General features: G+C 41.3%; 1 protein-coding gene across 1 annotated transcript; it reads right to left on the bottom strand.

Moving 5' to 3' along the window:
* Positions 1-3,239: 3,239 nt before the first annotated feature.
* Positions 3,240-14,116, bottom strand: LOC104960703 (probable phospholipid-transporting ATPase IF; the record flags this gene model as incomplete). The annotated part of the gene is made up of 4 exons (XM_010788856.1): positions 3,240-4,183; positions 13,129-13,294; positions 13,460-13,563; positions 14,051-14,116. Coding segments are annotated over 4 exons (564 nt in total), but the record flags the coding sequence as incomplete, so codon positions are not given.
* Positions 14,117-14,582: the final 466 nt, after the last annotated feature.

Here is a 14,582-nt window from a genome sequence, read left to right as displayed (position 1 = left end):
GGCTAACATCTGATTCTCTGCAGGTAAAATCCATACTGTGAGCTCAGTCGGGTATCGACTAGAAAAATACGAATCAGACTTTCTCTCGCACAATATTAAACATATATACAATTAGTACAAAATCTATGATATTATGTTTTATAGAGACACGACAAAAGTACTTTCTGTTATTAGCTTAGCAAGCTTGATCTTCTTTGGAAAATGCACACAAACTCATCCATTTCTAGAGCGATCAAAAAATGTCCCCCGCTGAACCCTCGGGCTGGACGAGAAGAGAAAATCCAACATGAGAGTCACAGCTTGCCACTATATGAAACGTAAAGGTCACAACCGACCCACCCCCAGCGTGCTGACTCACATCAGAGAGGGCCGGGGTCACTGATCAGAGCGTCTCCCCTAAAGCAGCAGAGAGGCGGAGCTTCAAACACAGGCCGCTACACCTGATCTCCACATGACTGAAAAGCTGAATAGATGTGTAGCTGAACATACAACGAGAGGAGAACTGCACCTTTCCATCCACATCTTCAAATATTTCTTGATTTCTAAATGTCAGCTGCTTAACGTTAATACATTCTCATGACCTTTCATTTACCGCCGCTCTGTGAGATGAAGACAACCGTTTTAAGACCTGGGAAACGGGGCCACCCAGCGACTTTAAATAGGCCGATGACTCAAATGGTGCTCTGACTGGAGGCTCTCCCCACGTGCTACATCACCAGCTCTCTTTCTACCAGGTCAACCTCAAACATCTCGGGGCTGAAAGCATCTTTGTTCCCAGGGTTACGGCTGAACAAAACGCAAAACACACTTTTGGAGTTCAGCCGGTGGGAACATGAAGCCGAGAAAAGACCAGAACAGGCAGATTTTTTACAAGACGAAGCTCACGAGGGACGTTAAACAGTACATGAATACATTTTCTGGAAGGTCGAACAACATTATGCAGATTTAAACACAGAAGGACAGGCAGGCAGACAGGAGGAGTGTGTTACATACAGGTTACAGTGTATACAAAGTACCAAAGGCAACAGCAGCCCCCATGCAACAAGACAGAGTCTGGATATTCTTGTGTTGTAGCCAGTAGTGGACAAGACAGGTGGAGTTATACACTGTCTTTAAACCTGTGGAGCAGAAAACTCCACCCACCTGGAACAGCCCTGGGTATCAAACAAGCGTACCCCCAAAAGAACCTCTTTTCAGAAGCACATATAAGGCTTCAGGATCCAGTAGAAAAAGACAAATAGTAACAGTAAGTAGCAAAGAACAAAAGACTCTCAGACTACATTTCCCAGCAGCCTCTCTGGTTAAGGATCTCCCTTTTCTAGGAGAAGCAGATGTCTGCAGAGATGTTAGGAAGCAGGTGAGTTTGTATCTGTATATATTGTTTCAAATGATGGTGCATTAAGTTCTGGTTCAAAACAGTTACAAAAAAACAAAAGTTTTCTGAAACACCAAGAAGGATGTTTTATTTTTGTTGGTTTAGTATGTATAGTTGTATTGTGGATATAAGCCTGCTTATTGTATTTAAATGCTTTCAACAAAGTTTCTTTATTTCAAGTACCTGGATGTTTAAGAAGCCTTTCTGGAATTGCCAATCGTAAAGCCCTCCTTTTTTCTACATTCGAAGGTACGGGTAAAATCAGTTTGACATGGCGATGAAAAAGCACTCCTTTATTATCAAAAACCTCTTTGACTCCTGACGTCTGCTCGTGCTTGATGCCTCTAGCCATGATTCAGCATTGCAACAACAGGCAGCGAGCAGCCAGCTACAGTTTGGCTTCCAATACATAACAGATATATACGTTTTGTCTTACATATGTTTGTAAATATGCTTATTATATGTTCCTTCCAGTCATTTAGTATGTTGTATAGGACTGGGTGTATATATGTTCCCTTTCCCCTAAGGCAGTTTCCTAGCATTAAGGCCAAATCTGGGCAAGCTTGTCATTTTCAGTTTTATTTCCTCAAACCCAGACGAAAAAGTAGAGGAACGCAAAGGGAAGGAGAAAAGGGAATCAAATTCAGATCCAACTTGTTTTTGATTTGTCACTGAGTTTGCAGAATAACGCACAGCTTTTTCCTTGTGATCATGCTGATCCTTCTGGGAGTCCACATTGACTTCTGTTGGAAGAATTCAACTGGCTGCTTCGTGCCAAGGTCAGAAAACAAATCAATCATTCCCACAGGAAGAAATTCCGCTAAATTGAATCGTGCATTTAGTGGCAATCTGACCCTGGAGCGATTGGGAACCGTTTCCTTTCTTTCAGCGAAGTGACCCTGACGACGATTGAAATCGATTATTTCACGGAGCATATCCCACCCACCTCTGTCTGAAGAATAAAGAAGGGTATACATATTAAAATGTAGGACTTGTGTTATGCTCCTGACTGGGTGAATCAATGTTAAAAATCATCAGATCAGAAGATGGTGATTCATTTCTCACAGGGTGTTATTTTGACACGGTAAAAAGTTACAAAGAGATGTTACATCCCATCATTCCATGTCTCTATGAGGTCGATGTATCTCCCAGGCTAAAGTGAGGCAGAACACAGAACCTGCAGGTTGCTGTCCAGAGGGGCTGAAGGGAGGAACAGTGCATCCCCTTTATGACCTGCATGCTATCACTAACCTGAACAAACACACAGTGAAGAAGAACCTACACACATGCATGCCTCTGAGCGGGCCACAGCAAAGCTCTCACACACCAACAACAAGAAGAATGCTACATCTTCATTACTGATGTGATCGATACCCAGAGTCCCCAGCTGTTTGGGGAATATTGATTGCTCAGCAGAAAGGGCCGATCGGGTCGATTAATCCATGGCCGCACTGAGTCACTGCGATTCAGACAAAGTGACAATAACACTGAAACTGCAGATCGGGCAGCCCGGCAAACTGTGAAGTCAGCGCACTTGCCTTTAAAGCTGCGCTAGGCAAGAGCTTTTTATGAACAGAACAACAAGTTATAGATGTTTTTATCATCGCAAAATGGAGCTGCAGCAGAGAAAGACATTATCTGCTCTCAGTGAGAGCTCCCTTCTTGCAGTGAACTGACATCATGTTTCATTACTTTCACCCCTCAGAAATGCCGGGCCACCACAATGCAAAATTGCCAATTGCAGCTTGAAAGTCCAAAAACCCGCCACTTATAAAGCACTTCCATATCTCTTTTTATATAGTTTAAGGACAGAAATGTGCACACGCAACATTTGGTGTTTGGATAAGAAACGATTCAAACAGCTAGTCATTATCCGGCCTCTTCTAAAAATGGTGAGGCCCTCCAATGAATAACAACATAAAACAAGCAAGTCAACTTCATCACTGACATAGAGACAATGGTGTCATCTGTTAAAGTGCATTAAGGAGTAGGCAGTTCTACAAAAAGAAACTGGCTAATCAGGCTAATTTGGACACCACACCTCTGATTTAAAGGAAGTATTGATCAGAATCAAAGCAGACAGACACAGTGTATAGATGATTATGACATAGAGGCGGGCTAATATCTGCCCTGTAGAGGCTAAACGGACAGGTTACAGTGTATTATTGAGACCTGTTGGATGCATGTGTATCGAACCAGGTCTCCAAATTCTGCTTCTGCCAAACAAGGAAAGGATGGCCTTTTCAATGTTTTCAGTCATTGGTCTCTATGATTTTGGTTACAATGTGAACTGTTATATTTATGATGATACACTGTGGACATTACACCGTTCTGACTTTTAAAATAAAAGTGACTCAACACTCTTTGTTGTTGCTCATTGATGTAAATAAGAACATCATTACAGCTGTCCATGATGGCTTGATCCACACACCTTCCTCCTGGTTAGGTCGTTGTCCACAAGTCACACCCTAAAACCAGTCTCTTTTAAACCCTGCTCCACCACAGTTGTACGCCTAACCTGCAACGGATCTGAACAAGAAAGCCTTACAGTAGTTGTAGCCATATTAAGGACTAAAACACTCAGGACTCCAGCCCAAATGTTTGATCATCAGGGTTCATAATCACAGTTTGTGGTTGTAGTCCTCCCCACCTGTTGCTGCGGCTGGATGCGTGGGAATTACTGGCGCTGGCCTGGCACTGCCCGGTCATTTGCTCCAGGACGGAGGCCAGGCGGGAACAGCCGCTCTGCCCATGTTGGTAGCAGCACAGGGACTCCACACAGCTGAGGGCCGGGGGGGCTGATAGAGACTGGAGGGGGGGGGGAGAAAGAGCAGGGTTAGGAGGTTGGTGGTATAGGGTGAGAGAAATGACAGAGGAGTAAAGAGGACAGGAGATGAAAAGCAAAAGAGAAAGAAGGAGGGAGGAAAAGAAGAAGAAATGAATACCAACACAGTTAACGGTCACATTATGACAGGGTGATTGATGACTGTAGGATGACATATTACATGCTGCCACAGGAAGAGTGATGGGAAACTCTGAACACATGCTACACAAGGGGTTGAAATGTTGCAAATAAACACATAAATCATAAAAGCGAAGACGGACAAAAAAAGGCTCTTGTATTATAAAGTTGTGGTTAGGTAGAATACTTTGGTGCTCTGAATTGTTTGATAAACACATGGAATTGAAGTCTCTTATGTTCTGAAAAGCCCCAGAGCTATCACATCCTATCATCGTGCATTATACAAGAAGATGATCTTGATATAATTGAAATTCAGAGCAAAATGTTTTCAGTGTTAACTTAGATGTTGAATTACACCTCCAAGAAACCCCTCCCTGTACGTGAGTCATTATGAATCAGTGTTGCAGTGATGCATTGGGAGACAAAGCTGAATGAAGTTGCTGCCTGTAAACCTGCAGGGTCAGGCTGCTCTGTTCTGCTGACTCAGCCCCCGAGAGACAGACAGTGTGATGAGAGGAGAGAAAAAGTGAAGAGCAGAGAGTGTGAGGTTACACTCCTGAAGTTTGCATCCTGTACACTCCTCTTATGCAACCTCAGACTAACTTAAGTGACCTAGATGGTGCCTTTAATCAGCTTTATTAACCCTCCTATTGTCTTTGTGTTCCCCCTTTACTTTGGTGTTCGCGGTCAAATTTGACCGGTCCTGTTTTAACTGTTATTACATTAAAAAAAAAACATTAATTATCACCAAATTTCATTTAACACCCTTTCAAACTGTGAATATTGTATCAGACTACTGGTATACATGAACAACTGCAGTAAGAATAGACACTGAACATGTATTGCGTGTGCCAGGTGTGATCCATGTGGGGGGATGGGCAAATAAGGGGGGGGGGGAGAACACATCTAGAGTATGACCGGGAACACCGTGGGTGTTAAAAAGTTGACTAAATCATCCAAAATGCAATGAAAGTGGTGATCAGCAATTGTATATGTCCTAATGTCTACTGTGAAGGATATCATAAAAGCCTCAATGCAATCGAATGTAAAACAAAAAAGTTATGATTGATGAAAGTAGTAAATCGGTCAGATTTGACCCGAAGACAACAGGAGGGTTAAAATCCTTAAAAAATCACTATGTGGAGTTATTTCCAAAATGTAGAAAACAACTTCTGATCTTCTGGACATATTTTGTCATGTAGCTACGCATTAAGCATTCAGCTAGGAGCGAGTGTCTCCTGTGATACAGTTTAAAGTCCTGTTTTGTAGCCGAGTGCCTTTTGTATTCCACTGTGTTTTGAATTGTTGCGACTCTCTGCAGCAGAAATTGGAGACGGTGTTGGCATCGAACCAAACTTCTTGGCTGGCAATAGCAAAACACAAACAGGATGATGTGATTTATTCTGGCAAGGTCAGGTGCCCCTGGATAATAAATGCAGGTTTTTTTCCATCTGAACATATTGCTTTTCCTCCCTCTGAGAAACGGCAAACAGATTTGTTCCTATAACTGTGACACAGCAGCCACCACTTGAGCAAAGTTGTAGAATGAGGTTTTCTGAAACACACATTGGGTCCAAACCACAGAGAAAGCAATGGCAGCAGCGAAGCCACAGCCGTTGAGGAAAGTCTTTCCCAGAGTAGTGTACAGTATATCTGTTGGTTAAATGCACTTGTATTAACCCTAAAGTGACTGCTTTAGCTAGTATTAATCCACCAATTGACTTTATATTTGAAGTAGCATCAGTTTAAAAGGGCTTCTACTGTTTCTCAGAAGCATCAGCAGGCAGAGTTGAGATAATTGGGTTTTGAGTGGTTGTCATGTTAATAAAAATGCTGTTTACGAGAGAGATAAACAAGAAAGTAGTTGAATGTAAGGTCATAAGTAATGTTTCTGAGCAATTGTTTGGTGGAAGTAATTTGTTGTTCTAGAGACGGAGCAGCAATATGATTCCTAGAGGAAAAAATCAGACCAAACCTTTGATAAACAGTGTCTGTAAACCGACTGCTTGAACCGAGGGTTTTGTTGCGAAACAGCCAAGGCCTCAGTGACAGCTATATTGGTGACATCATCCACTGGCTGATTTACTATATTAGCTATAGAGTTCAGCTAAAGTTCATGCTTGTTGACCATTTCTTTTTACACAACCCTACAGTACAGGAGTTTGTTTAAACAACTGAGAAAACAACATCATTTTGGTGACTGCAAATGTAATAATCTATGTTTTAATATTAAATATGATGTGGAGAAAACAAAACACTAAAAGTCCAAAATTGAACAACAGCAACTTTAAAAATCATACTTAAAGGGGTTATACGAGATATATCAAACACTTACAGGCACAAATATTATACTGAAGCTTCAATATGAAGTATTAGTATGTGGGGATTAGATGGTTGAACAAATATACAGCGAAGCATGCCAACAGCATTCTCTCTCTTTAAACTCTGATCCCAGATCTAATCAACTACAGTGAGGGGTGAATTGAGGTCTTCACAGTGAAGGATGGGGACAATCATGGTTGGATGAGGATGAGAAAATTCATGGAAGGGTATGTGTGGGAGAGGATAGTCCCATTCATACAGGAAGTGAGACTAAAGGATATACAGGAACTGTTTTTGTGACATATGAAATAAAGGGCAGTGCAGGTGCAGCTTTGGGGGAATGACTGGAGGTGCAGGTAGTTTTCACCAAATATAATATACATATGTGGTGACAGCAGCCGTTTGGGGTTGGTTGGTTCTCGGGGGAAGCCATAATGCTCGGACAGTGACAGGGGGACAATGGTAGTGAAGTATGGTACTACCTAGGGGAGCAGGGGGCTGGTCCGGGGGCAGCAGGGGGAGGATAAGCAGCTAGCAGGTGCCAATTGTCCTCCCCTGGGCTCCGCTGGGCTTTAACAGGGTCATATTCTGAGCCGACTGAACCCTCACCCTCTTCCATCTGAAGGACACAAGATGCTTACAGTGAGCCACCTGGCTGGTCAGACATCAGTCAGCCAGGTGGGCTGTTGGTAGTTCAGACACAGAAACATGACCAGTAAAGCAAAACTAACCATCACACTGCTGCAATAGTATCCACAGGTCATTTGGTCCCATATTAAGGCTTGATTCAGTTGAATTAATGGGATAACACATCTCTTCAGATGGGGCTGCAACCATAGATTTTTAGATTATCAATAGAGTGGTGCAGTGATGAGTCCTAAAACCCGGAAGTGAGTTAGTATTTTACCGGTTCCCTCGTCTCAGAGTCAATGGGATTTTGACCTGTTTGATAAATGCAAGTTTTGTTCAGCCAGATAATCTCCACATGTCTACCCTACTTTTATAATTTTCTAATCATAAATCTAAACGCCAGAAGCAAAAGGCCAACGTTATGCTATAAACAAACTACAGCTGAGTACAGCAGGGTCGTACGACTTCAACGTCACGCCAACTTAAGATCGATATTCAAAAATACATATTCAAAATGGTACAAGTTGAAGCGTTTGTTTTAACAGTTTGCATGAGTGCAGGTACTTGCAGGAACAAGGCAAACTAACTTAGCGTGAGTGTTTACGTGCTCGGTGTAATGACGTACAACATCCTCGACAACTTCTGTAGTCCTATTCAGCCACTTGTTAACAACCATCGTTTTTCAGACACGTAAACTCTTAAAAAATCACCAGTGGGGTCACTGCTGATGTATTTAATGTCGTAGAACAAAACGTGATCCGTCTCTTCAATTTGTGTCGACCACAGACCTTATTTCCAGCTATTTTCCAAAATCCTATGGAGAAATCCCGTTGACTCTGAGACGAGGGAACCGGTTTCTGAGACGAGGGAACCGGTAGTGGTAAAATGCTAACTCACTTCCGGGTTTTAGGACTCGTCACTGCACCACTCTATGTATCTGTCAAAATATTTTTCTCAATTAATCATTTGGTGTGAAATATATCAAATAATAGTGTACATTTCCAATGCACGTTGATAATGTCTTTAAATGTCTTGTTGATTCCAACGATATTCAGTTATATTTCAGTTAGAGGCTAAAAAAAACAGCATTTTGGAAACTCAAACAACTAATCATTTATCCAAATGGTGATTTGTCTGTCATTCTAAACGATAAGTCAATTAATTTATTGCATCTACTTTCAAATGCAATTATTGAAATGGGAAAAATTTTATGATTATTAGAATTTTATCTTAAAAGTAATTTTCATTTGGGAAATATTGGAAATTATTTCATACCATTGGTTAGTGTTTTACTATGTTTCATTTAGTTTTGTAAATGTATTTGAGTTAATACGAGACTAAATGACTGTGGATACATTTCAGTGCTGCTTATTTACCAACCAGTGAATTGTCAGTAAGTAAACAGTCAGTCGGCGAGTCAGTCAGTGAGCTCTGATACACTAACACATACAGTATATATAGACCAAATCAATGCTGGTCCTGTTGTTAAAGCCCTTCACAAGTGACCTCTCCAACTATTTAAAGCAAAAGAGTTGAGAGCAATTTTTTTGCCTGACAAGGCAAATAAGAACCGCTGCTTCCTGTGGTTTGAAACACGACACCAATGAGCACCCCGGGTCTTATTCCCCTGATGCAGACCTGGACCTCATCCTAATTGGCACTGTGAGGTTATCATAAATCACTGCTGGAGAAAAGGTCTTTCAGAAGGGTTGAGTGGATGTGATGAAGTCACTGGAGGAGGGCTTTAACTCTCACAAAAGCAGAGACAAGTCAACACAGAGAGAAGCTGCAGGTGTGAGAAAGATGTCTCGAGGGAAACGCATTCTTCTAGTGGAGATAAGAGCACATTTATTAGCATCCAAACCAATTAACCTGCTGCTGAATCTATCAGAGCTACAGAGAAGGCAAACAACGGAGAACCCAGGGGAGCCATCCGGGTTCTACTGCGATTACCTCTCTGATGTAATTAAGAAAAACAAAAGACTCCGATAGATGGTGCTACTATTGCTACAGAGCTGGATAGGCGCTTTACACAGCACATACACATAAATACATGCTTTGGAACCCAGTAAGAGCATCTTGTGAAGAAAGAAATGACTTAAACTGAGGAAATGGGATCTCTTTTGTATAATGTTCTCTGTGCTCTCCCTTCCCATAGAGCACTTATGATCAGTCAGTCTGCAGTTTGTTTCTGCTCATTGACTCGGAAGGGGACTGCATGGCTTATATTGGGTGTGGCTTGGAATATACACTCATTTGCCAGTGTTTCAGATTCACCTCTCCTAAACTACTGCAAGTCATATTACTTATGTGAAGCTACCAAAAGTTCAATTTCAGCAAATACACCTTTGCAGAGGTAGAATTTATCTTCAGGACTGCATCCGTGTTCCAATGTTTTACACTGGTGACTGAATGTAATGTTGACAACTTTAAACATACAGCTAGGCTATTATGTTGTTATAAATCCAGAGTAGCATTCTCAAGCGAGTGCTACAAACCATCAGTGGTAACATGCCACAGCTGTAAAGCTAAAGATATGCGTGCAGAAAACATGAAAACAAATAAATAAACTTTCAAAAGAAATGAACAACACAAGCACTGCCAAATTGGGGTTATTTTCAGTGTCAGTAAATATTCAGATCAAATGCGTGGCCTATAAAATGTCAGAAAAAGCCAATATTTTATGTTTGTTTTATCTCACCAGCAGTCTAAAACAAAAAGGATGCCAAGCTTATAAATAAACTATACATTTCTTATGTCCAGAGTCCAATATCAAGATTCTTTGGAGGGCTTTAGGTCTGTTCTCCTCACCAAAGAGATCTAACACTATTGTAAGCATTTCCCTTAGCAATCGGTTTCCAACGATGCATGCTATGACAGCACAAGATCTTCAAGTCATGAGTCTAAAACGGTTGTGATAATAACACAGCAGATAATCACGCTTATTATTGGAAAGCATTATGCTGCTGCCCAAGTCAGCTCAGACCAGTCCAAGAGTCTGTCGTGCAGCTGGAGTGGGGGGTCAGTTTCTGCAGGTGGTCTGCAGAAAACATGCATGTGGACTGAATTCTCTGGAGAGAAGGTTGTATGTAAGTGGGAAACCGTGCTCAGGTGGTTATTCACTTTGTCAAAAGGACGGACCATGCTGTAGATGAAAGGGAAGGTGTGATGGGCTGCACCATGCGACTTTAGGATTATGGAACTGTGTGGCGTGCCATACTGTGTTTGTATGACACGACCAGGAGCTCATGATCAGGTGCTCTGATTAGGGACTGATGCAGATGCAGGAAGTCACATTCAGAACGACCCTTAATAGTCCCTGTACAACAACATTGCTATTACACTTTATCGAGTGCTAGGGCGGAGTCAAACTTAACCCAATTACATCATTCATTCCCTCTCTCATTCCTCTGTATGTTCATGCAGTGGGGGTGTAATGACAGGGACCATGCTTTCATGGGCAGGAGTGGGGGATGTCTCAGAACACATTCTTTATTTCAGCCTGTCACTAAAAAGCAACACATGCAGCAGCTGAAATGCTTTATGTCACATTTTTGGCAATAAATCCTACCCCAGAAAGCCCCTACATATATGTATACCCCCTCCTCATCCTAATGACGGAGAATGCTGATTGGCCTGTTCAGGGCATGCAGTCACAGATATAACAGAAAGCAACTGTTCCAACATTATCAGCACACGTCTCTGCAGTGCATGTGCTGTGTTAGGAACAGGCTTCAGTGGGACTAAATCAGGTCCAGACCAGGGAGGAAGAACATTTCCGATTGGCCTGTTTGATCAAAAGCAGGAGCGCTTGTTACATAAAGCAATGTTTCACATTTCACTTCCGGTTTCCAAGACAAAGAGTGTTGTTCCCCTTCTCAAAATACATTCATACAGTTGAATCAAATGTTGAGCTTTGCATCAATCAATCATCATTTTTTTTGTATGTATATTTTTTACTTTACTTTTGATTAATGGCAACTCAACAAACATAATGTCAAGAAACATCATGTAAAGTTTTTGCATTAGTGGTGACAAAGACTGGTGTGGAACTTGCTTTTTTCCTTCTGTCTATCATAGTCATCTAATACAATTATCATGCTGATTTTATACATTTAATCAGCAAAATATTGCAAATAAGAGGCCCTGTGGTAGTTTCTTAAAGTGCTATAATATTTGAAAATCATATATATTCAAACTAATGAAGAGAGATCACATTTAGAAGGAGCAGCATCTCTACAGGGAAAATGGACAAACCACTAATGCTGACTGACTATTTACAGATATACAGTCGCATCCCAAAAAACGTCTTGTATAGAAACACTGCTTCTGATAAAGCACTCCTGCTTAACTTGTTTTATTTGAATTGATTTCTGGATGTATTTTAAGCCCAGGTCTGAATCAGTCTTGTGTCCTCTACCTAATTTTGCCCAGCTGGCTCTTGGCTCTGGAGAGCGGCTGCAGAGCGATGAAGTCATCACCTATCGCCACACGGTTGGTATACATCTACACCAGGAGCACAAACAGAGAGGATAGGAGCAAGAACACACACAGACACACAGAGAGGTTAGATAGCAAGGTCTCACACACACGCATTTAAAACACACAGTTTAGAGTGTACCACTTTCAGAATCACACACACGCATACATTTAGGGACAAACAGGACAAAGGTTAGAGCGGAAACACCACAGAGGATTGGAATAGGCAGCTCCTGAGAAACAAGACAAGAGTTTGGAAAGGAAGAAGGAATAATATAAAACATAAACAGTCTCCAGCTGGACGAATCAATACAATAACAGCATGGGTCTGTTGGGATGTGACCATGCACGCTGTGTGAGTGTGTGTTGGATTAAAGTCATGCGGTGTGTTTTCACGTGCAACCAAACACCATGCTGTTCCTGTAAAGAAACGGGTAACTCATGACCACTGAGGCGGAGAAAAATATGAAGTGTTGGAACAAAGTGACAAAAAAAATACTTCCTCTCCGTGTCTACAATCTGAGTTACCTTGACATTTTACTTTATGTTCTCCCTCTCAGGCTCTTGTCACATTACAGGAAATGTCATTTCAGTTTTTTGCGATGCAAGTAGGAGGGAGTATTAAATCTAACAGTGCGCACAGTAGAAGACAGCTTAACTACTGCAATGTGTTTGTCCTGTTCCATTTCATTACTTTGAATTAGTTTTTACTTTGGAGCGAAAATGAAAAGCCCACAACTACAGATATATAACAAAACTTTAGGATTATTTTACTACTGTGGTATTGAGCTGGCTAGTCTCAAATTGTTCCCATTGATTGCAATTACTATCTTATCTTTAAATGATAATCTTATATCTGACTTTCTTCTCTCATTTTGACTTTTGAATCAAGATTTGGCCTGACAAAAAGGTCATCTTGGCTTGATCACTTAACCACTTTAAGCAAAAAACAATCCAGGTTTGTAAATGTAGGCTACCTACACACTAAAATATCCAAAACTCAACTTCTAATGAGAGCAGAGATAAACAAAGACAACATCTTCCATTCCCAGAGTCGGAGTAGACACAGGAGAAATGCAGGATAGTTCAAGAGGTTTCCCTAGAAAACGTTTAAACAGTGAGTAGAGAGAACTGCCGTGACTAACAGTGACCAAGGTGCTCCTTGGAGTCCGGCCAGCTGGGTGCAGGCAGGGCGTGTGAAACACTGGGAAACCTCTGAGGAAATGAGCAGATCAGTCCTGGAAGAGCCTCTTTAATGTGCAGCCAATTAGAAATGGAACCTTTCCTCTGTACCCAGTAGAATCCACTTGTAAAAAACAACCTGTAAAAGTCCTCTTTCTGCCCCTCCCCACCATTTTACCTGACTCTTCTGTGTGCTGGTGGGCTGCAGATGTCGGTAGAACACCTTCTTCACCACATCGGGGAGGAGGCAAGTTATGACGATGATGATGATGGCGAACCACGCAGAGCCGCTGGACAGAAGCTGCACGAATACAAAGTACATGTCCTGCGTGTGGAGGAAGGGCCTGGAGGGAGGGGAGGGGACACAATGGTTACATAGTCCAAAAAAAAAGATGGAAACTTTTGCACACACAGAGCAGAGACCATGTGAGAAAAAACTTTTTCTTGAATGTGAAAGTTCATCTACTTCAGAAAGAAAAACATAGACTCTGTAAGGAACCTTTTCTTACCAGATGATGCCTCCATAGAAGAGGGAGAAGATGAAGTAGAAGGCAATTGAACCCCACGTCACAAAATGGTTCATCCATGTCCAGAAATGAGTCTCTAAAGCAAGCTGTTATTACACAAATACACATACACGAACAAGCACATACAGGAGGGGGAGGAAATGAAAAGAATGCGTAAAACACTGACACGGGGACAGTTAAGGCATCAATAAACCACAGCATCCGTCTCTGTGCAGTAAAAAAGACCTTGAGCCCGACCTGTGACAAATGACATTTCCAGTTAATGGCCACGGACATCATCGTTATACTTCAAAACATACTGTAGTTTGTTTGATGTGGCGATATAAGGGTTTCCATATGGACCCAAGCATGCTACACAGCTCTCAGTTAACCCCCAGAGTGACAAGCTATACTAATATTACACTGTCATTATACAACACAAATATCATGAATATTTAACTGAAAATAAAAAAAAAGTATGTAACTATAGTAAGTAAGGTTATGAAAATAAAGTAAAATGATAATGTGATATCATAACAAACTAACAAATAGCAATGTGAAAGAGAGTGAGCATAACATTGGCTTTAAATGTACCTTTAATGTGACTGTGATGACCATGATCGTGAAGACCAACGTTCCAAATGTCCAGTTCCCAAACATCTATAAAACAAACACTGAACTGTTAATGAAACTATCAACAGTATCACACTTTGGCAATAGAACAGAGGAATACTGGATATGTTTACATGCATGGACCCAGTTAATAACAACATAACAATATGCATGGTCGACCTGTTGTATGCAATATTTATACTTTACAATTTCTTCTTCCTGTTGTGTGGTGTTCCTTTTTACCTCAGCAGTATTAAATAAGTACTAGTTCGCCAATCATTCAAAAGTAAAAATATAACATTTTGTTAGCAATTCATTGCAAGAAATCCAAATGGCTGTATTTGACATTAACCGCTTATTTTACATATTAAAACCAGTCATCTGGATCGAGGTTGGGAGTCAGGACAGGTGAGATGCCGGTGAAAGGGTCGTGCTTTGGTTGTGGAATAGAAGGAATCAGACTCAGTTAAAAAGCTGAGTGGTTTTATGATGCCTTCAATAAAGGCCTGGACGC

This window comes from Notothenia coriiceps, unplaced genomic scaffold (genome assembly GCF_000735185.1).
Source record: "Notothenia coriiceps isolate Sejong01 unplaced genomic scaffold, NC01 NC01_scaffold00032215, whole genome shotgun sequence".
NCBI lineage: Eukaryota > Metazoa > Chordata > Actinopteri > Perciformes > Nototheniidae > Notothenia > Notothenia coriiceps.
This window is presented reverse-complemented; position numbering and strand designations above follow the sequence as displayed.